The sequence below is a fragment of the Carica papaya genome, chromosome 1 (assembly GCF_054855325.1).
Source record: "Carica papaya isolate Zhongbai chromosome 1, ASM5485532v1, whole genome shotgun sequence".
Classification (NCBI taxonomy): Eukaryota; Viridiplantae; Streptophyta; class Magnoliopsida; order Brassicales; family Caricaceae; genus Carica; species Carica papaya.
Genome location: NC_142309.1, coordinates 22,127,064 through 22,150,346, shown reverse-complemented (window position 1 = coordinate 22,150,346; position 23,283 = coordinate 22,127,064). Strand labels below are relative to the sequence as shown.

General features: G+C 32.8%; 3 protein-coding genes across 8 annotated transcripts; 2 read left to right on the top strand and 1 right to left on the bottom strand.

Moving 5' to 3' along the window:
* Positions 1 to 8,581: 8,581 nt before the first annotated feature.
* SLY1 (F-box family protein) lies at positions 8,582 to 9,729 on the top strand. Its single transcript, XM_022047907.2, has one exon. It carries the CDS (start codon positions 8,893 to 8,895, stop codon positions 9,415 to 9,417), a length of 525 nt encoding a protein of 174 aa, XP_021903599.1. The 5' UTR covers positions 8,582 to 8,892; the 3' UTR covers positions 9,418 to 9,729.
* Positions 9,730 to 11,549: 1,820 nt separating this feature from the next.
* Positions 11,550 to 17,521, top strand: LOC110818697 (protein MRG1-like). 6 transcript variants are annotated; one of them, XR_015820294.1, is made up of 11 exons: positions 11,550 to 11,839; positions 12,255 to 12,308; positions 12,510 to 12,523; positions 12,938 to 13,083; positions 14,242 to 14,282; positions 14,482 to 14,586; positions 15,051 to 15,130; positions 15,604 to 15,773; positions 16,159 to 16,285; positions 16,737 to 16,821; positions 17,140 to 17,156. XR_015820294.1 is itself a non-coding variant. In XM_022047648.2 (10 exons), the coding sequence occupies exons 1-10, from the start codon at positions 11,666 to 11,668 to the stop codon at positions 17,192 to 17,194; spliced, it is 924 nt and encodes a 307-aa protein (XP_021903340.1). In that variant the 5' UTR covers positions 11,551 to 11,665; the 3' UTR covers positions 17,195 to 17,521. The 6 variants fall into 6 exon arrangements, 3 of the variants coding, with proteins under 3 accessions (XP_021903342.1, XP_021903340.1, XP_021903341.1); XR_002540517.2 differs by having other exon boundaries at positions 16,159 to 16,821; positions 17,140 to 17,203; XR_002540518.2 differs by lacking the exon at positions 17,140 to 17,156 and having other exon boundaries at positions 16,737 to 16,861.
* Positions 17,522 to 17,668: 147 nt separating this feature from the next.
* On the bottom strand, positions 17,669 to 20,611 carry LOC110818696 (putative receptor protein kinase ZmPK1). The gene has a single exon (XM_022047647.2). The coding sequence runs from the start codon at positions 20,322 to 20,324 to the stop codon at positions 17,895 to 17,897; it is 2,430 nt and encodes an 809-aa protein (XP_021903339.1). The 5' UTR covers positions 20,325 to 20,611; the 3' UTR covers positions 17,669 to 17,894.
* Between the last annotated feature and the right edge of the window lie 2,672 nt (positions 20,612 to 23,283).

Sequence of the window (23,283 nt, the reverse complement as noted above, 5' to 3'; positions counted from 1 at the left end):
TCTAAGTATCAAAGTATAAGAAAAGAAAAAATTTGATATTATACTATATATATGTGTATATATATGGAGTAGATCTGCTAATGGCCAGGACCTCTTTTGCTGGGTCCGGAGGCCAACCGAAACGCCAGGCTCCTCACCGAAGGTCGACGCGGAACACTGGAGTTATTCGCCGAGACAGCGAAAGACCCTGCAACACCAGCGCTGGCGGATTCATTATCTGTCCTGGGATCTTGCTCGCATCCTGCTGTGTCTTTGGAGAATACGGTGCTGCTCGAAGTTGGTCGAAGGGCTCTGCCATGGACGAGATTCAACTGGGTCGACATGAACACTAGTAGAATCAGACCCATTACCAACCATTCTCTTCTCGTTGTCAATGGTGCTGATAAAGATGAGCTGTTCTTCATCGTTGACGACATATCTCTCTTGCTGGCTGGCTGGCTGGCTTAGATTATTGCTTACGTACGAAATCGTTGTTGTTGTTGTTGTTGTTGCTATTTTGCTGTCTAGTTTGAAGGTACTGATCAATATGCTGGTTCAGCAGGCATACTTCATATATATATATATATATATATATACATAAAAATGATGAATAGGTTGCTTGGTCATGAGGACGGTGACAAGCAAAAGGCGAGTAAGAGTGGACCACCACAGGCTTAGTTTGACTCCGCCTTCCTCTCTTTTTTCTTTTCTTTGTTCTACCTGATAAATATAAAATATTTTAAAAAATAAATATTTATTCAATGAGACAAATTGAGAACGAAGGTGAAGGGGTACATATGTACGTGGGAATGTGAATAAGAGCGAATTGACGAAACAGGGCTTTTACTTTGACAAAACGCTGCGCTGCACCTCCATTTTGACTTTCTTTAGTATTACGTCACCATCTACGAAAACGCAGCGTTTTACCTCTCTCTCGACTAAACCAACACGGTTTCTCCTCAACTAGCCTCTCTGTGGTCTCTAAACGCACGCGGTTGGCTTTTTCTTTTATATTATCTTTTTCCATGCAAAAATGTTCTTACTATCGAATTGGTCCATGCAAAATTAATCAAAATAAATTAAAAAAAAAAAACATTTTTTTATAAATTAAAAATTTTTAGGGTAAAATATGGGGATATTTCTAGGAGGACACGTGGCTGCGTCTGCCACGTGTCATCGACGTCAGACCCACATATATGTGATGTTTGTTGAACTGTCTTCCCACCCAGTACAAAAGTCGGTACACGGCTTTCCAGTTTTGCTTCCCTACATGCATAATTTCACACTAAATTCTTTTTTAGACAATCTGGCTTATGTCTTCTTTCTTGCATTTCAAGTTCAAGTACATATATGTACACACATTTACGTGTATATATTTATGTGTGTGTGTGTATTTATTTAGTGAGGTAGCTTGCTCCTCCAACATCGCTGTGGATTTGCTGGAAAATATATGCACATATATAAAAAATATATATATATATATAGTTATCTGTTTATGGAAAGAGTTTTTATGAGAGGGTAAAAAGCTGAAAAGAGTTTTGTCGGTGTAAGTGGCTTTTTCAAAAGGAGTGATCATATAAAAAGCAGCAAGTCGAAAAATGTAAACGTTGATCTTTTAGCAACCTGCCGTTTTGAATACTTTTGAGATTCGTTTGCTTGCCAGCCAGACATGTACGTATATATAGTTTTAATTACAGATAAGAAGAATGAAGAATGTGGTTGGTAAATATAAATTTGGTCAACCTCTCACTTTTTGAATGTATCAACCATTCTAACCCATAGTAGAGTTAGCTTTAAGTGTGCATCCATTTTAATTTAATTAAAACCTAATTAATTAACCCATTTGGATTATGTATGTATATATATATATATGTAGCTTGACTATTGTGACCCTTTCTTCAAGTAACATGACTCTTCAACACGTCATGATCAAATTAATTAAAAGCAGTAGCCCGAATAGGGTATTTACTGCTTGTTTCGAGTCTGTTTCTTCGAAATTATTCAAGACTTTTTGGTGGAAGAATAAACACTCTCTTTTTTAGTTTTACATAATTATAAAAATTTCCTTCGTGTTAATATCCCTTAACATTATAGTAAAAAGCTTCTGTTAGTATTATTTACAGAAAATCAAAACTTCTAATTTCACGCACATGTATGACCAAGAAATATATGTCTGTACCTATACGTATATGCATATGCGTCATCATCGTGACTATTATGATGAACGTTTTTTTTTTTTTCTTTTTGTATATTTCAAAGCTCGTACTGCTGGACTAATGCCATGCATGTAGCATGTCATGGTTAATTTCCCAATAAGAAATTATTAATGTAAGATAATTTGATTATTCCGATTGGTAAGCAGACACGTGACTTTAAATTTCTTCAATACATTATGGAGCCATGTGGGTTCGAAGAGGATCTTGGTCTGCAAAATGGGTTTTGGTCAAAATTTTGAATTTAATTCGGCAAGAATCATCAAATTAAATGTAAATCTTAGAATTTTCAGGGATCTGTTTGTTAGACAATAAGTACTGAGTTATAAGTTCGGTTGGTATTTGATTTTATGAATTTTATTTTTTTGTTTAAATTTTTAATTCAAATATAAATATTTTACTCTTTTCTATTTTTAATTTTTTTTTTAAAAAAAAGATGACCAGATAAAACTTTTACAATTATAAAAAAATTAAGCCGAAAATTAGTTAATCGATTATTAAATAGAACTAGAATTGCAGTAAGGGTCACAATCACCATGATTTGGGAGTTGCTACATACACTCTACCTACTAATCACCATGATATTCTGCACGATATTTAAATAATATGTAGTTATATTCACTGAAATTAAAAGTTTTAGCATACTGGTGTATTGGTAGATATAATTATTAAATTAAGTTTAAATTTATTATGTTTTTAAATTAATATATATATATATATTTTTTAAAAGGTTTAAATTTTCTTAACAGGTTAAAAATCTAATAAAACTATTTTTCAGATCAAATTTATATTTATATTCTATATAATTAAAAATAAAAAATAAATTTATAAGTTAAATAAAATCCTCGTGAACTCAATATATTTGAGTATTTGGTCTATCTCATTGCTGGTATTATAATTATGTTTGTTAGTTATCAATAGAACTTTGGTCGTGGATCATGTGGCCAAATAAATAATCTGTTTAATTTGGATGGACCTCGTAATATCTAAATGTCTTGTATGTTAATGTGATGGAGCTCATAATATATGAATGTGAGTGTACTTGCTAGGTAAATAATATATTTTCTAACAAATATAAAATATAATAATTGAGTCAAAAACAAGTTGTTATCTCATTATTTGTACAAATACTAAATAATTTCTAAAATTCTCGTAGTTCCCACAGTTAAGAATATATTGGGTGAGATCAACTTAAATTAAATAACTATTAATAATATGTTACGCTTGTAAATTTTTCTTAATTTAATTTTTTTTTTTTTATATAAAAATTTAAGGTTTAGAAAATATTTAACTCACTATATGAAATAAGTTAAATTTGAATTTAATCTGATCTGAATTGAGATTGCAGATAATTCGCATTTAATATATTTTGTACCTTTAGATCAAATTGGAATTGTATAAATCTCTTATTAGTTTAATTATTTTTGGACACATATTAATCACCAAACATCAAATTATTTGATAAGTTATCAACAAGATGTAAAAAAGACTCGTGAGCCCATCTATCAAAATCTTGGCAATTCAAGATGGTGCGGCAAGAACCGACAAAGCCGGAATGTATATTTTCAAACGACAATCTAAATTCCCCATTTGTGGTTTCACATACCAACTTGACTTGTCACGGGCTTTAATAAAATCCAGTACTAAACTTCATACTTTATTATCATAAAATCTTTTCATCCTATATATTACACATACACACATATATATATGTATACATAGCTTCCTCAATTTGCAAAATAGTATCTTTAATATAGATTCGTCATACCCATATTGTAGATATGTATATATTGCAAAAGATATATGTGATTTTAAATTAGGAAACCAATTCTATATGGGTGAAGTTTGTCCAACCATCTTAGCTGGAACATCGTTAAGAAGAAATTCGAAGTTAATAATGTTGCTTGAATTTTTAGCCCGAGCTTAATTATACCACTGGCTGATTATAAGTATAAATCTATTTAATAGATATTTTGAGTTATATAGTACGAATGTTAAGTCCTAATTCCGAATTTTAAGTTATTAATTATTGGGCACTCGAGTTAATTAAATATAAAAAACAACCGGTATTTATTTATTTATTAATTATATTTGGATTACCAAATTCCCTCGGAAATTATTATGATTATCGATAAAAGCTACCACTTCAATATAATTATTAAATTCGAATTTATGGTCCCTACACACACGCACATTTATATAGAATCATCAGTTCTATATACATATATAAAATGTCAAATACCCACAATCCTTGAAATTCTTGCCTACCCTTAAAGTCAAAGGACACAACTTTCCCTTACATAAAATTAGACATACATACGTACTACACACACACACACATATATATATATAATATTCCTCTATTTATACCTCAGAGAACCATGCCACGGCCAAATGCCAACTTTTTTGCAAATACCCTTTAATTCCTTTCCAGTCAAAATCGGCAACAAATAAACCTATCAAATTAAAATCGACCCATCCCCACCCTCTCCAAAAGATGAAGCAATATTCTCATCGCATTACTCTGGCTGTTAATAATGCTATTAATTACAATTGGATTATCGTCTTAATCCTCGTGATTATGATAATTGTTCTTTCTTGCTCATCCACAGAAGTGGAAGCCTCAAGACCTCTCAAGCATCAAACAGTAATATCTCCTGCTCCATTCAATTACAAGTCCATGATGGCTCAAGCATATTCGGGTCCCAGTAGAGGTGGAGCGGGTCATTAAAATATTTGCTGATCCAATTTCTATCATTATGGTGATGGGTGATAGTTATCCGGTAAGGCGATGTCTAGGGTAGATGAATTATTTTGTGTACTGAATATTACATCACCATTTACGTATTTTCAATTATTATAGTTCCAGATGTCTTCGTGTGATGTAGTGGGCCTTTTCTGGGCCGACTCCATAGCTTAAAGTTAAAGAAAATACCAGTGGTCCCTTAAAAATCTCATATGGGCCGATCCGATAGATTTTCTTCGTCCCCATGTCGGGTCCAAATATTTTTCTTCAAATGGATATTAAAATTATCATCTGTAACTTTAACCAGGAAATAGGAACAAAAAATTCATACCAGCAATAGGGTTAATCAAATATGTCTTAAAAAAAAAAGTTATAGATAGTAATTTATATTATAAGTGGTAAAATAGAGCAATGTTGAGTTTTAAAGAGTTCATAACCATTGTGACTACCTTAGTTAAAAAAAAAAATAAAAATTAACCGGTACAGAAACATAATAAATTTAAGTTCTGAACTTTTAAGATATATTGTAAATAGTCATTTATATAATCGTGTTTAAATAGATTTTATGTTTTTTTTTAAATGAAAAAGGTATTACTCATCTTAATTAATTTAATTTAAAAAAATCAATTTTATTTCTTTAAATAAAAAAATAATAATTTTAACGATTGAACTGTCAGTGTTACTAATTAAATAAATTGTGTTGTAATACGTGGTACTAATGATAAAATTATTTATTTATAGTTGAAAGATTTAATAAATACATCGTAAACTTTAATTGGTTGTTTGGTTTACATGCTGTAGTAGTAAATATATACATTCAAATATCTTTTAAAAATAATTTTGTGAAAAATATTAGAAACTAAATCAACATATATTAAACTATCAAAAGATAAAGATAAAAAAATAAAAAATAAAAACTACAAAAACCTAAGATTATAATGAGACAAAATTCCAAAAATAAAAATAAAAATATAATTAGCCCATGCATTTTCAATTACCTTTTTAAAAAGGAAATTATATATATATATATATATATATGTAAGATAAGATGGGGATTGTAGATAGACTTGAAAGAAGAAGAAAGGGGGCGATGTCATTTTCATGAAGGATCCTTGAAAATATATTGCTTGGAATCTTGGCTGCAAACCAACGCCTTATATAGCTGTAAGAAAACGTGGGTTTTGTCCTACCACTTAACTTGCCTTTTAATTAATTAAAAACTAATTAATTATTTTTTACCCAAAATAATCAAAAAAAGTTATTTAATTAATTATCATCTTTTATTTTCCATAAAGTTTTAAACTTAACAAAAATGCCATTATCAATAATTAATATAATGATTAATAGTAGTGTATTGTATAAATTTCTCTATTTTATTAAAGAAAATAAAACAATTATTTCTGGTGACTTTTATTTTTATAAAAATAAAATATTTTAAAATTTCATGCATACAATCTTTTTAATTAAAATTCAATCAAATTTTAAATACATAATGAAAGATAATTACTGTTATTTAAAAGGCTTGACTCAAGATAATGAATATGATATAACTTGAGTCACTGAAAGTTATTTCAATATTTAGTTTTATTATAATATTTTTGGATGCCTTAAAACTCAAGAAATTAAACATTTATTCTCAATCAAATTAAAATAAATATGTGCATAAATTCATATAGTAATTGAACAATTATATATTTACTAAATTTATCACAATAATATCAATACTTAAATCTCTTTCGTAACTATTACTAAATTAAAAAAAAAAAATTACCTAGTCAAAAAATGGAACACGTTCCCATATAAAATATTTGAACATATATTCAATGAAATTTTTTTCAAATTCTGATATCATAATACATGTACCTAAAAGGATGATTAATTATTTTCACGCATTCTTCACATGCATAACGAATCAAATAAGTCGATGTACTCTTATACATTCAATTAGATTGAATCCACCAAAACATAATCACCACAACTTCCCAACAAAAAATAAGAAGAAGGTAAATAACTCTAATTTATTATAATTAAAATGACATAGTCCCAATAATAATAGTTTTAGATAAGTTATAATTATTAATTTAAAATAGTAAGTGCTTATAACATAAAATTTTAACTCATACAAGAGACTAAGTTAAATTATTGAAGAAGGATATATCTTAGATACTTAAGATAAAAATTAAGAGATGTAATAATTAACTAAACTCAACAAAGTGATAATTTGATATTAATTCGTAATTTACAAAAATTAATATAATGTATTTATTATATATAAAAAAAAATATACCATTTCACTATATAATTGAGTTACTTAAAAAGATAAACAACCATTTAAATTTATTATAAATGTAACTACTGCAAAATGCAGTGATTAATTAAGATAGAAACAATGTTTAATTATGTCACAACATAATACAAATACTATATTGTAAAAAAAAAAATACTATAATGTTCCTTGTTAACACATAACGAGTTCAATTTTCTACATCTTACATCAACACTTTATTCAATTATTATTATTATTTTTTTGGAGCCTCATGAATATTTCAAGGTACCAAGATTAGACCTTTTTTTTTTTTTGTAAATTATACTTAATATTGGGCTTATTACGTATGGGGTAGCTCACGAATCATAGGATAATGCATGCATCTTAATTTTCTTTCCTCGGTAAGATGATATATTCTTTAACTTTGTTCGTGATAAAGTATAACTTTTTGTTTGGCAAGTTTTTTTATTTTTTAAAAAATTATAATTCAAAATCTTATATTATACTACTAACAAGGGTTAGTCAATTTGGTAAGAAATATGCTATTTAATTTGATTATTTAAATTCAATATTTTGTCGGTAATAAAATTAAAATTACTCATAAGAGAATTCTATTAACATACTGAAATTGAAATAAAGATATTTGTTCATAAAAGAATCTTGTCAACGTACTAAAATTGAAATTTAAAAACAATTTGGCGATTACCAACACGATTTGCAAGAGCCACGGGGGAGTCTCATAGGTTTAGACTTTAGACTTAGTTGTCAATTGGGATTTTGCCACGTGTAAATGATATGAAAGTTTTGATACGGAACAGCAATACAATTTAGTTGGCATGAAATTGTTGAAAAATATATATTTTTTTTATAATAAGATGTAAATTAATTCAAGATATATATAATATATGTTATGTAATTATGGTATACATCGCTCCAGCACTAAATTGTTTAAAAATGTAATAAAGTTAAATAGCTCAATATTTATTGAGTGGTTTATTTTAAATTTTTAATAAAAAAATGTAGAGCAAAAAGATTATAGTGAATTAATCACGTTTTTATTTTGTCAAATATAAATTATTTAAAGAGGAAGATAACGTAATATTGACAATTTCCTCTAATTTTGTTCCTTAAAGAAAAAGAAAAAAGTATTGAGTACATGTTCCAATCAGGGTTTATAGGTAGGATAGGATTATCCCAGTAACCAAACAAGATTTTAGAATTCTGAAAACAGGTAAAAAGCCAAAAGAAAAACACCAGGATAAGGCAGAGTGTCTTTTGACTTGCGGAAAAACAAAACAAAACAAACAAACACACCGTAATGGCAAACAAAGAAACAAATACATTAATATATATTTTAATATTTAACCAGAGTGATCAGAACAGCACCCAGGCCAAACTCGTCAATTTATCATCCAGAAAAAAGAATCGAACCGCATTCATTTCACATCTTGTCGTCTTCGATAATCTTCAAAGAACTACCCACACCCAGTTTTCATTACCCCATGTACACCCCACCATCCCTAACCTCCTCTTAACCCTTGTTTATTTCCTCTTCTCCCCTTCCGACCAAACGCAATTTCCCATTCTTCTCTCCATAATCACTCCCCTCGTCTCGAATTTGCCTCGTAACGATATTAGAATTCTGGGTTTCTTTCGAGGTTTAGGGGGAGGGAGATTAATCTTTGGCTATGAAGCGTGCGGTTTCTGATGCATCGCTCGGCGAAGAAGACAAAAAAATGAAGAAACTAAAGGTAGAGGATGATGGGGAGTTTTTAGGAACTGGGTTTGTGAATTTGGATGAGAATTTGTTGTTTGAGGTGTTGAAGCACGTGGATGCCAAGACGCTGGCTATGGCGGCTTGTGTGAGCAAGCTCTGGCACAGGACGGCGCAGGACGAACGGCTCTGGGAATTGATCTGCACCAGGCACTGGGCTAACATCGGCTGCGGCAACCAGCAGCTGAGATCCGTGGTCCTCGCGCTCGGTGGCTTCCGCCGACTCCACTCACTCTACGTGTGGCCGCTGTCGAAGCCTCAGTCCTCTTCATCGGGTTCCTCGTCAACTTCTTCCTCATCCTCGTCTTGGGCTCCGTTCCCGCCGATGATCAGCTCCAAGCCGCCGCCTCGGTGGGGGAAGGACGAGGTTAACCTCTCACTATCTCTGCTTTCTATTCGGTACTACGAGAAGATGAATTTCAGTAACAGAGGCAGATAACTGCATGAATTATACATAAATATATATTTTCTGGGGTTTAGCCATCTATATTTTATGGGTTTATTGTTTGTCTAGATTTGGCTTTGGGTTTTTTGATCTTCCCTTCGTGTCCCCTCATCTGGTTTCTTTTTCCTTTTTTTTTCTTTTTTTTTTTTTTCTCCCCTTCTCTCTCAGATATCTAATCTAGGTTTTGCTAATTGGATCTATAAATCCTTGTATTGTAAAAGGGTTCCTCTGTTTGCTAAATTTGTTCATAATTATGTGATAAAATCAAGACTATAAGAATTTAACAAATCTTATTTTATTTTTCAATTGGGTATTGGAGAAATTTGTTTCTGATTAATGGGTTTGCAGAAAAGGTAGAATGGTTAACGGGGGAGTGATTGGGTAGGTGGGGAATGCAATTTGCAGATTTAACGCAAATGGACAATGGGAAAAGGGTGTAGATTATAATTAATGCCCGGTACTAACCCCACGCTTTCTGGTCATTTTCCGTGGGCAGAGACAGAGAGATGATGTCTAGGGTTTCGTATATGTATAAAATGCCGGAGTAGCATGTGAGAGAGAAGAGTAGTGTTACTGTCATATGCGTAGCCAATCTTGTTTATTTGTGAAAATGGTTGGACATTAGCCAAAACAGGGATCTGGGTTTCAGCTTTTGTAAGGATATGGTGTTTGGTTATTCTTATATTTCAATCTTCATGCCTTGTACTTGGCAGTTTTCGCAAAGTGGAATCAATTTATTACCTATCTGGATCTGAACAACAATACTCTCTGGTTTTTTAAGAGATCATCCACTAACTGAAATTAAAAAAAGTAAAATGAGAAATCACGGATGCAAACCCTACCATTTTGTATGTTATTGGGTAGATTTTTCAATGGGGGGGGGCCATGGATTAATTAAAAGATTTGGTTGCAATTACAGAGGAGGAAAAGTTGGTTTGCGTAAGAGTTTGGGGCATAATTATTGTTGAAAGTTGAGTTTGTCATCCGCAACTCTATCAAAATGTGAGTAAAAACATGATTTGGGAATTTAAGATGAAAAAGTCATTTTTAATAAATTTATATATTAATTAATTAAAAATATATAAATATTAATTAAGTTGGGAATCTTATTATCTCTTGCTTACGTAACAGAACACAACTAAATATGTTCTCTCTTCACAAAAAAAAGTTGGCTTGACATGTGCGGGGTTGGGCCAAGTGGGCTTCATTTCATTTTCATTTTTGTGTTTGAGAACTTTAGTTTTGTTTATTAACTAAATAACATGATATTCCAATAAAAATAGAAAAATAAAGAATACAAACTTCATTGACTATAATGTGCTTTTATATATTAATGGACCGTAATTACTATGAACAAATAAATTAGTAGTTTGGAAATAAGTAACGTGTCTCTGTCTTAATAACCAAGGAAAGAGAAAGGTGGAAGTAATTAACTTACTCCACAGTTGAGAGGGCAATTGTTGGTGAGAAAATATGTTATCTCTTTCAGCATTTGCATGTGCACACCTGCATAAACGCTATGCAAGCAGCCAAAACATAGCCCCATCATTGCTATAACCAATATATATATATATATATATTTTAAAAAATAAAATAAGAGATTATTTCTAATTTTATATACTTTTTTCACATAAATATAATATGTTTATTGAGACTCATTTGAAGTTGATCAATATAATGAAATAAAATTTTCGACCCACTAAATTATTTTTGTTATTTAGGTACGACCCTAAAAATTAAGGATTTCTTTTCTCTCTTTTTTTTTTTTTTTTTTTTTTTTCTTTTTTTTTTCTTTTCAGTAAAATATTTGAGTTATTATTTTTGCTCCAAATAATTCTTCCTTAAAAAATAGCTAAATTCTTGGACCAAAATTGACAGCCCACATTTCCAAACCATTCTTTTTTAGACCGGGATTGGCCGTCAGCCCAATTGACATTTCGGCCACCTTAGCCCATGTAATTATAGAGATCTTACCACGGAGCCCAAATCTATTGGTCACGTGACCTCAGTCTGTTCTTTACACGTGTTTACTTCCTATTGGCTGAAGACCTGAAGGAACACGAACCGAGGCGTCGACTCTCGCGTGACATCTTCGTGCTACGTGTTTATAAACCTTTAGGATTATATTAAAACCCTAGAAAAATTCCCCCTGAATTTTAGTTTCTCACCGTAATTTGTGCCTCTTCATTAACGGTTCGGAACCGCCAAAAAACGCCCAGGTCCTCCCGGTCACACTTCACAAATGAGAAGAGCCAATGGCGATTCTATTACCGAAACGGAACGTTCCACCACCATGACCAACTCCGAGTCCGAAAGCGAGACTGACGAGGACCTTGCTCCTTCTCTTGATTCGAGTCCCTACATTGAAGGCGAAAGGGTCCTCGTTTCTCATAATAAACGAATTTACAACGCCAAGGTTTTCTTTTACCTTTTATTTTGTCTATGTGTTCGTAGGTTCTTCGTAGATTTTCTCAGAAATAAATGGAATTCAAGTTCAAAAGAAGAAAAAATCAAGAAATCGAATCACTCTAGTAACCAAAAAGAAGTCAAGAAATGTGTTATTTCATAGATTTTGGATTAATCAGATTGATTTTCGGTTCTTTTGATGTTAATGAGGAATCTTGACTGCTTGTGTAACTATCCACAGTCGAACCCCTTCACTTTTTTCTCGTCCTGAGAAGCTAGAGTTTCATTTTTTGTTTATTTTGTAATGGTCGGTTGTTCCCAGTACTGTAATTTCTTAGTCGTGCCGCGTTTCATAATTCTTTTGGTCTGCATGTGATCTCCATTTTTATTCAGTTACCTGATGTACTATATGTTCTATTTGCAAGGTAATGCAAGTTGAATATCGCAAGAAGGAGTGCAGGTTTTTAGTTCATTACCTTGTGAGTACGGACAATATATCTTGTTAATTTTTTATTTTTAGGATTTTCTAGACGGATGTCTATACATTGTCATATATGATTGCTATTCCTTAATGACTTATACCTTGTCGTGTTTGTTTATCTTTGACTTCAGTGGGTTTCTGCTAGGATGGAGCATTCCTATTGCATTACCTTGATGCTATAATCTCTTCTGTTTTGCAGGGGTGGAACAAAAAGTGAGCACAACTTCTCATTTCCACAACTGGTGTTACAGAAAGTTTTTGATTATTCTGTATTATTAGTGAACCAGTTCAATGAAGTCTTAGTGAGCTATTTATATATGTATATAACCTTTCTCTAATTTTTAACTTTTTTTTAAGCACGAGATGTTAATGATTATTATTTCCATGAGATTTCTTTTAAGCACGAGATGTTAATGATCATTATTTCCATGAGATTTTGTTGCTTGCCAGGTTCTTTTGTTTCTGAAATGCTTCTCAGGCTAGTCCAGATTATATGTTTTTTTCCAATTCTGTATCTGTAAATTTAACAGAATACTTTTGGAATGGGAAACCAATGTTGAAAAATTCAATAGGATGGAAGGAACTTAAGTATGGTTTAATGTCTTAAAACTTTTGTTTCTTCAACAGCTGGGATGAGTGGGTGGCTATAGATCGGTTGATGAAACATAATGATGAGAATGTTCAGAAACAAAAAGCTATTAATGCAAAACAGGATGCAGACAAGAACTTGAATCGAGGGCGTGCAGTGCACATTAGACCAAAAAGCTCGAATGGTTAGTTTTACGATTTACTTGCTTAGTTGACTTTGTTCCTTTAGATGCCCATATTAAATAAAAAAATGATAATTCTGCCATATAAACTTGAAATTGAAGCCTATGGAGAAATGGCTACTACATGATGAGCTCGATAATATACCCTCCTAAGAAGTTGGAACTCTGAAGTTTCAACTCTGGTGTAAGCATGCATAGTGTAATTTACTTGCATTCCTGGATTGTGGTTAATGCAAATAGACATGGCAGTGGTTATAACTTTAAGAATTTCTCTGCTAGTACATAAGAGTTGTCTCATTCAGTGTGAAATGTAAAATTTTCTGTTATAAAGAAAGTAAGGTAAACACTCATATTCTGGACTCTGTAACCTAAGACATATGGTGATTGTCAGTCATCCTAGTGAGAGTTAATTGAGATTGCCATTCGAAAAATTGGAAGACGAAAGCCAGCTTCTAATTACATATTTGATTAATTTAGTTGCAGACTGATTTTATGAAGCACTTGTTATGTTTGCAATGCCATTTCTTTTATGTGTCTTGTTCTTTATATCCCCATAATGATATTGATTTATGATGATTGAACTGGATAATGGAGAAGAAAATTAAGTGGTGCATGATGACATTTAAAATCCAATTCCCCTTTGAGAGGAATTCAAAGACTTCTGTAGGAAAGAAAAGAAGCATTTGCTTACTGAAATAGAAATCAGATGATATTACTGCAAGTTGATTCAGTATTGACTGCTTAATCTAGTTATTTTCTCCACCTTTTGTGCATAGGCCTGAGAATGAGTCAGAAGCTTAAGAAGATTTTCAGTTTGTTATTGTTTCACTTGCAAATTGGATATATGAGCCTATGTTATGTTAGCTCTGTCTGATAAATATTTTGAGAGGATATACTCAGAAATTAAAACAATACATTCCTTCATCTTGCAAACATATTAAGGAAATATAGAAATGTGTTAAAAACCAAAACCCTTACTAACAATGTCATAATTCCTAGTATTGGTATTCAGGAGATTCTTTATTAAGTTTATTCTTATTATTCTATCTAAAATAGGAATTTCTGTTGCTTATTGCAATTATATGGACATTCTATTGTAGTTTTGGTATAAGAATGAAAAAAAACTGATGTTTACTTTTTTTTTTCTTCTGGTCTTATTAGCTGCAAGGGGTAGAAAACGTAAGAATGATTCTCTCTGTAAGGTGAGGCATGTTTTTTCAATTCAAAAAGCATTTTTATTATACCTGTATATATATCTCAGTTTTTCCTTATATTCCATTTGGCTGAAAGCCATCAGCCAATGCTGCTGTTACAATTACTTCATTTTTCTTTTTCACATCTGACATTCTTACGTTGGTAATTTTGTGTCTGCTTACCATGTCTGTTGTTTGTAAACTGTAGGAAAAGGGTGCCATATGCTCGGAGAAGTTTGTAAACCTCCAATTGCCATTGATTCTGAAGAAGCAACTAGTTGACGATTGTGAATTTATTACTCAACTGGGCAAGGTAGTCCTGCTTTTATCTTAAATACTTCCTGCAGTATTTAAACTCGTTCTACTTTTTATTCTTGAGCCTTCCCCTTTTCCATTGTTATAATGAACCTGAAAGATAGCATTGCTGTATTTATGAGTTAAAAACTGAGTGAAACGATTGATCTCAAGGTTTTCCTTTTTAATTTTGTTTATAAAAGGAAATTAGTACAAGGGATTGGGGATTGAGGAGAGAATTGCATGGTCAAATTAGGGTGATTAACTTAGAACAGTGTTAGAGGCAACATCTTTGCACAAGTTCAACTGTGGGGGATGTATGAAAAGGTCAGGCTTTAGTTTTTGTATGTCTAATTATTTGGCTTGAACATTGAATGAACCATGAACCCTTGTTATCATTGTTATAGTTTTTGTTTATTGTTCATTTGTCTCATGCTAGCCAGAGCTGATTTTAGTGATTTGATTTATGGCCTCTATTTCCAGCTTGTTAAACTTCCTCGTTCTCCAAATGTGGATGGCATACTGAAGAAGTATCTAGAGTATAGGTCAAAAAAGGATGGCATGTAAGTTCTGGTCATGCCTTTTTATTATTATTTTCTTCTTAGTTTAGGTTCTCGTTCGGCAGTAAAACATTTGCAGAAAATAGTCTCTGGTGAACAAGTTGTCTGACTTTGATTTTTATAAGCTCCATCTTCATGGATCATATCACTGTAGATGAAGTATCATGCTTAGGTACTTTTACCATCTAACTTTTGATTTTTGCTACTTTTAGATAAATCCCTTCAACATTTTTTCATATGGTTTTTGATGAATCAGTCATAATAAGAAGAGAGGAGATTGTTCCTCCAAAAAGGGGATGGAGGAATGGGAGAGGGAATATGGTGTAAACTTTATTACAGTACTTGGCATTGATTGGTTCTATATGTTTAGGTTTCTATTTTGCATTGGTTTTTGTCATGTTGTAGAAATAATTAATGGCTTTCCATTCTCGCAACTTGCTACGATGGTGATTCTTAATTTTATACTCATGGTGCAGGGTAGCTGATTCAGTTAGGGAAATTCTGAAAGGTTTGCGCTGTTACTTCAACAAAGCATTACCCGTGTTGCTTCTGTACAAAACTGAGCATCAGCAATATGAAGAGATGATTGCAGATGATGTCTCCCCTGCAACTGTATATGGTGCCGAGCATCTATTACGCCTCTTTGGTATATATATCTTCTAATCCTTAGCCCTTTTTAATATGCTGCTGTGATGCTCCTTATGTTTACATTATTTTTTTATTTTTTATGTTCTCGTGCAACCGATACCTGTTGGAAAATATGATTCGTCATTTACACTATATATTCATGAATGAAATTCTACTGAAACCTTTTATATATATATATATATATATATTTATATATAAGTCATGTTTATGATGATGGATTATGCCTACAATGTTATGGAAAATGCTTATGATAGATTTAGAATATCCTAATATCACATTAAAAAGATACGTGTGATTTATGAGTTGTATATAAGAGCTCAACTCATATACTACTAATAACTTGAGTTTTTCAAATATAATGGTTTAGATTTGAAATTATTTAGGGCAATTACTCTTGGATCTGAGGCGTTAGAACTGATATCACAGTATGTGATAACTTGGCGACACTGACCTGGTGCAATCTTATAGAACTGATATCACAGTATGTGATAACTTGGTGACACCGACCTGGTACAATCTTATACCTTGTGAGTCTTTATATTTTAGTGTGATAGTGATATGTGACCTTAATGAGGATTATATTGACCTATAATATTATAGTGTTATGAAAAATGTTTTTACTTTCCATTATTTTCTATTCATGACAGAGGCAATCTGTAAAAGAACCTATAACAGTATGTAAAAGGCTTGTACTATTCATTATTTACCAAATGGAGAAGAACTTATAACGATAAATGGAGAACTTATAACGTCAATGCTTATTTCTCTTAAATCTTCATTATTATAGGGGCACTATGTACAAGAATAATATTACTTTTTTGGATGGGAGAATGTGATTAATGAACGTGTATGCTGAATTGTTTATTGATGTTGTTGCTGGGAATTCTCTTTTTCCAATTCTACGCATTCAAGCTACACAGGTTATTTTGTATCTTTTACTAACCATTTCTTGCATTTGCAGTTAAATTGCCTGAGTTGTTGTCCCTCATAAGCATTGAGGAGGAGACGATGATTGAGTTACAGCTAAAATTAGTTGATTTTCTCAAGTGTGAACTCTTTCCATCCTTTTTATTGTATTTTTCTGCTTGAAAAAGTTTGTTGTCTGATTTCTATCTTATTTGTCTAATTTTCATTTTTCTGGGGCTTGGTAGTTACATATATGTATAAAGTAAACGTCTACAGAAAATTATAATCAAGATCAAACCGATGTCCATATAATACTTGCATAATATAACGACGATCCTTGAAATCAATATTATTAGTGTTATTTTTATTTATTAAGTTTTCTGTTTCTAAAACCTGATTGTCCTTAATCTCACCATCCATCACTCTTTGGTTGATGCTGTAAGGATCATGTCATGCAGGTTCCTCCAGAAGAATCAGAATGCATTTTTCCTGACCACATACCTAACAGCATAGCATGTTACAAGCAGGAACAAGCAAGATGATTGAACTATTTCTAAGTACAACATAACATGGCTGCTGTTGAGGTTTTACTCCCCAATTTGATATGGCCTGTTTTCAACCTTGTTCCTCTCTGTTCCCTACTACTTGTCAATAGGAACTGTTAGGTAAATCTGTATATGAAGAATCTATTAGCAGTTAGCAGTTTAAGGGTATGCCTGTTTCAAAGTAGCTTGCCTTGTATGGTATTATGGGAGTGACATGATATGTCCCAACTATGCATGTATGCAAGAAAGAAAAAGTTGAATTTGATTTGATATTAGAAAGCAATAATTTGGTGCATCGATTTAGTTGGATGGTTGGATGCAATAATTGCATTTTAGAGGAGAAGAAGAAGAAGAAGAAGGAGAAGATGCTACTAAGGTGAGGTAATTTCGAGGGGAATGCTCCAACAATCTGAGAGCCGATGGTATTCAACAAAATAAAGTGTACTCAGCAATCAGAAGCTTTAGCATCTAATTCATGATTATGAATATTACATAAGCAAAGGCTTATAAGTTACAAATACAGCTTAGTTTTTGCCCAACATAAGCCTTATTTATCAATGAATTTAGCAAACAGTATCGAATTAGTAGAAATAATTCGACAACAAACATGACAACTAAACCTGGTAATTTAAAAATAAAAGGTTCTGAAACTATGACTTACCTAAAGGCTACAGCATCGAGTGGATCTTGGAAAGCTTCCCCTCATTCTGCAAAAGCATCTCTACCACTTGACTCATGGTGGGTCTTGAATCTTTGTCGTCTTCCACACATTTCAGTGCTACTCTAACCAGACATTCCACCTTATCAACATTATATTCATTGGCCATTAATGGATCCATTAGTTCAGCAATCCAGGATTCTCTCGTAGCACCTCCATTCACCTTCTCCCTCACCCAAGGGACCAGTCTCCCATGCTCTGTCGCCATTCCCCCATCAAGAGAATGAATGCCTATGGGACTCTTACCAGTTACCATCTCCAACACAACAATTCCGTAGCTATATACATCCACTTTGGAGTTGAGTGGAAGGTTGTAAACCCATTCAGGAGCCATATAACCCCTAGTTCCTCTTATTCTCGAGAAGCTTGAGCCATTCATGTCACCGCCACCCCTGTTCAGAAGCTTAGATAAGCCAAAATCTGCTACCTTCGGCTGGTAATCAGAGTCCAACAAGATGTTTTGAGGCTTTATATCACAGTGGAGAATCCATTCTAGGCATTCTTCATGTAAATAAGCCAATCCTCTAGCTGTTCCCACCGCAATATCAAACCTCTTCTCCCAGTTGAGTGAATTAGAAGATAGGTTGTCTGCTAAAGATCCATGCTCCATGAACTCATAAATCAAAAGCCTGTGCTTTCCTTCTGCACAGTATCCCCACATTTCTATCAAATTCATGTGGTTTAGTCTGCCAATGGTGCCCACTTCTGCCAGGAATTCTCCTTCTCCTTGATTAGCTTCGTTGAGCTTCTTGATCGCTGCAATCCGATTATCGGGCAATACTCCTCTGTATACCACCCCACCTCCTCCTCTTCCGATTTCTTCAGTAAAACTCCCGGTTGCCTTCTTCAGTTGAGCATAAGTAAATTTTTTGAACCCAGTTGCAGCTTGAATATAACCTTGTTTAGCTGCTTCAGAGTCGGAGTCTTTCTCAGTTCTGAACAAAACACACCACACCAGAAATATACAAGTCATCTCAAAGATTGCCACTGAAACAGCAAACCATAGCAGAAAGTTGAGAGACCAAGCTCCACGAGCCTTTTCGTATGTTCTGTTTAGCTGCACAGCAAAGTCTCTTGAACATTCTAACCGTGATTCTGTGCTTATCTTTTTGACAGAGTTCATATTGGCCTTTGGCAATTTTAGGTACAAGTTTCCGGAGAAACTCGGCGTAATAAACCCATTGAACAGTCGGATCTTGGGGTAACATAAATACCCATTGTTGTTGGTCATATCGTAATCAAATACGAAACCTCTGCAACTACACATACTCAAGCATCTCTCTTTACAAGCTTCTAAACTTGCAGAGGGGAAACCATCTCTGTCGAATCCAAAAGGTTGAACATGAGGGAGACTTTTGAAATCAAACTTGCTACTATTACAGCTAAATTCAAATTCCGGCTCACACCCCTGAATCCAATTAGTGGTACTCCTTGCCCTGTATCCAGGCAAGCAAGAACATCTTCTTCCTCTAACATGATCATAACCGCAAACACTATTATCTCCACAAATTCCATGAATCGTGCATGGCTGAGAAATCGCCTGCCATGAAACAACCCAAGTTCGACTTTCGCTGACAAGACTGTAAATTCGAAGATTCCCATCAGGATCAAGAGTCAGTCGTCTTAGAATCTTGCCACCATAATCTGAAGAATTGCAATTGAAATTATCAGATGCTGCAAAGTTGCCAAGTAGGTTGAGCACTGCAAGTCTGCTGTTGTTGTACGTAGATCTTCCAGATTGCCATGGCATTATGGCAGGGTTTGGCCAATAAACACTCGTCGTATCAGGAACATTATAAAGAAGTCTCAGCACATTATCGTTATCAAAATAAAGCCTGTAGTTACCAGAAGAGAAGTTGCTTATGCTTCTTGACGATGTAAGGAATGTGTCCTTCGTCAAAACCTGCTCAGGAAGAAGCGTGTCCGTTGGTGAGTCGAAGCTTTGCCACAACTTTTCTTTCTCTGAGTTTGCAGTAACAAGAACAAGGTTGCCATCGTTGAGGAGAATTAACTCAACCGAAGAAGACGAAGCAGTCTTCGTTTCCCATTGGGTTCTTCGAACTCCATCTGTCAAAATGAGATTTCCGTTTTTCTGCAGCGAAAGCTTGGAGCCTATTCCATTAACGGGTTCGTCCCGGTTTGCCATCCACACCACCGTGGGATCCTTGGATTTGGTAATCCATACCGCGAAGCAGAAAGCACGAACTCCAACACGAAAAAACCCAGCAGAGAAAACACCGTTTGGTGATAATAACACATCAGTTGGTTTCTCGACGGACAGAGATGAACCGTCTCGCAGAACATATTGCTCTGCGGATGAAGATGAAGAGAAGATCAACAGCAAGGAAAGAACCCATGAGAAAACGCAAAGAAATTCCATTAAGGAAGAACGTTATACAGAACGAAACTGGCTAATTCTTCCTCTATATATCATTCATGACAAAGTCAGCAGCAGACTTTTTTTTCAATGAAAAATCTACAACATTAAATGGGACGAAGATGCTAGATGGTGACTTAAGCTTGGACTTTTCCCGTCAACCAAAGAACTTTTGATGAAGTCTTTTCCGCCGGAAGCATCGCCCCTAGAGGTTTTGTGGGTTTGACTTACATCATGAATTAACAAGTTAAGCCGCGTTCCGTCTTTTCCTCTATATTTTGACTGGAAGAAATGAAATTGGAACTTTAGTGTTTTTTTCAAATGAACAAATAGGAAAGCAGTATTATTAAAAGGCTTGTGCCGTTTCACGTAGAGACACTTTGCGTTGCGGGTCACCAGAAGATAATATTTTATTTTTGTTACCCACTAATAAATAAATATTTCTCTTGCCCCCTGAAATCGATTGGCGTAAAAAATAAATTTGACAGCATAAAAAAATCATGTGCAATTTCCCATCTTAAATATATATATATTATACATTCCAATACAAGTCCAAATACAGATTCTCGATCCGCTCATGGATCTGATCTGAACCCCCATGACCAATATTTAAAATGATTTTAAGATGTACTTTTCAATATTACATAAATACATGCTTGTATCTATAAATATATAAATTCTTCAAATTTTAAAAGTAAATTTTTTTTTTTTGGATACAAAACGAAAAAGCAAGGACAAAAAAAAAAAAAAAGAAGAAAAAAGCTAGCTGCATCTCCAGGGTGACTAAGCAGTATAAACATAAGTTTAAAAGTTGTTCTACTCTAAAAATAACTAGAAAAAATATTTAATTTTTGTTATAAATATATTGTTTTTATTTTGTATTGTTACTATGATAATAATAATGAGTATCATTGTATTTTAATTAGAGAAAAAAAAATCGGAATCTCTAATTATTTTGATATTTTAATTTTCTTTTTGGTTCTGGTTTTCCAAATCATGACAAAATATAAAAAAGTTTATTGTCGTATAATAGACTTGATTGGCAAATGATGATCAACCCATAAGTTACTTCCTCTATGGATATTGAATATATAAGTGGCAAATACTGTTTAAGAATACAAGAAGTTTTTTAACATTTAAAGATCCAACTCTTTAATGTCTTTGTGACAAGCAGCCAACTTCAAAACTTCCAGCCCTCAACATAAATGGGAGAGCTAGTCCCAATTAAACTTTAATTAATACATTGGGAGATATGTCTAACGCGCACCAAGATACTTATTTAGTAGTGTTAGTGCTGCCTAAAAATGACTAAAAGTCATATATCCTCACAAATGACTAAAAGTCATAATTTCATATAAAATGTAGAATATTTTCTCTTTTAATAATATCGCATATTATTCATTATCAAATGTCTCCTCTTTATTTTTTTCATTAAGAAAGAATAAATTAGGTACGAGCAATCCTATGAACTGTTTTTATGCATTACTAAATTGAAAATTTTTACATATTTTTCTCACTAATTTGATGTTCGGTGTTCAGAAACTTATGAACATATCAATCAACTTGCAGATAACATGATTATTTGGTCTAACTTTGATAATAAAGGATTCTGTCTTCTATCCATTTGCTAATTCAGAAACTATAGTTTATTTAAAATTTGTAAAAAAATAATTATATTAATTTAACATAAAATATTATTAGAATAAACTGTTTTATGTATTAAAATGTGATTAATATAAAATAAAATTATCCACCACAACACCGTAATGAAATGTGTCGTGGCGGCTCATTCAAGGTCGGGGTAGGTAACTGTCATGGCGTCCATCCCTGGGACCTTTTTGTCAACTGCATGTGTTTTGAATTTTTTAAGCTTCAACTTTTATATGGATTCAAGAAAAAGAAAGGTGTTCTATTATTTCCTTTTTAAGAAATTAAAATAATATTTTTTTTGCAATTATTTTATTATTCTTTTTTTGGATTTATTGATTTGTCTCTATTCTACCTTTCTTTTTCTTGTCAAAAAAAGTATATTAAAAATACTTTTCTGATCAATTTACAATTCGACCTACCATGTTGTGTGAGCAACTTCCTCTTGCTTGTCATCAAGCAAAATAGGTGTAAAAGCTTAGCAGCCAACGGATGAAAAGAGGACATTGATAATTGTTGGTTGACACAGCCCGAGCAAGTCTTTGTTGCTACAGGACTTTCTCAAAATTTTGGTGGTAGACAAATTGGTCTTGATAACCTATAAAGGCTAGATTTTATGCAACTATGTCAAAACTGCTATCTTATTTTTGGGAGATTTATAGAGATGTCTATAGATATATTATCTTGTGAGAACTTCTTCATTTGGCTATAACAAGGCCAGAAGTTGCTTTCTCTATTTGAGAAATTGGCATATGTATGCAAGCACCAAGAAAGTCTGACATGAAGACAGCCAAAGAATTCTTAAATATGTTAATTCTAAAAAGATAAATATCTGTAGGATTTTGGATTCCCTCTCATAAGAAAAAATTCAAATACTTTTACGCCCACTTATTTTTTTGGCCTAATAGGGTTATTAGGATTTTTTTTGGGTATACCACTTTAACTCTAATGAATAGTATAAAAATAAGTTTTTAGCTACCAAAATAAAAAAGTAAATAAAAAAGAAATTTTTTGTTAAAAAATTACATCCAACGTGTTTTGCTTCTTTTCACGATCAGACATCAAGCTTTTTTCGAATCAAGTTCAAATTTAGTGGATATTTAGAAAACTCATTGTTCTTCATTCTGTACGGTGGAGATCGATTTTTGAATATTGAATTTTCGGTACTTTCAGTTCGAAGTTACCGTTCACGTTTTTCTTCCTTACACCGACTAGTTTGACTTTCTCCAACGATCGGACGACCATTTGTAGTCTGATGAGGCTAAAATTTGGTGAGCATGTTCGAGATAAGTTGTTCTTTAATTTGAACGGTGGA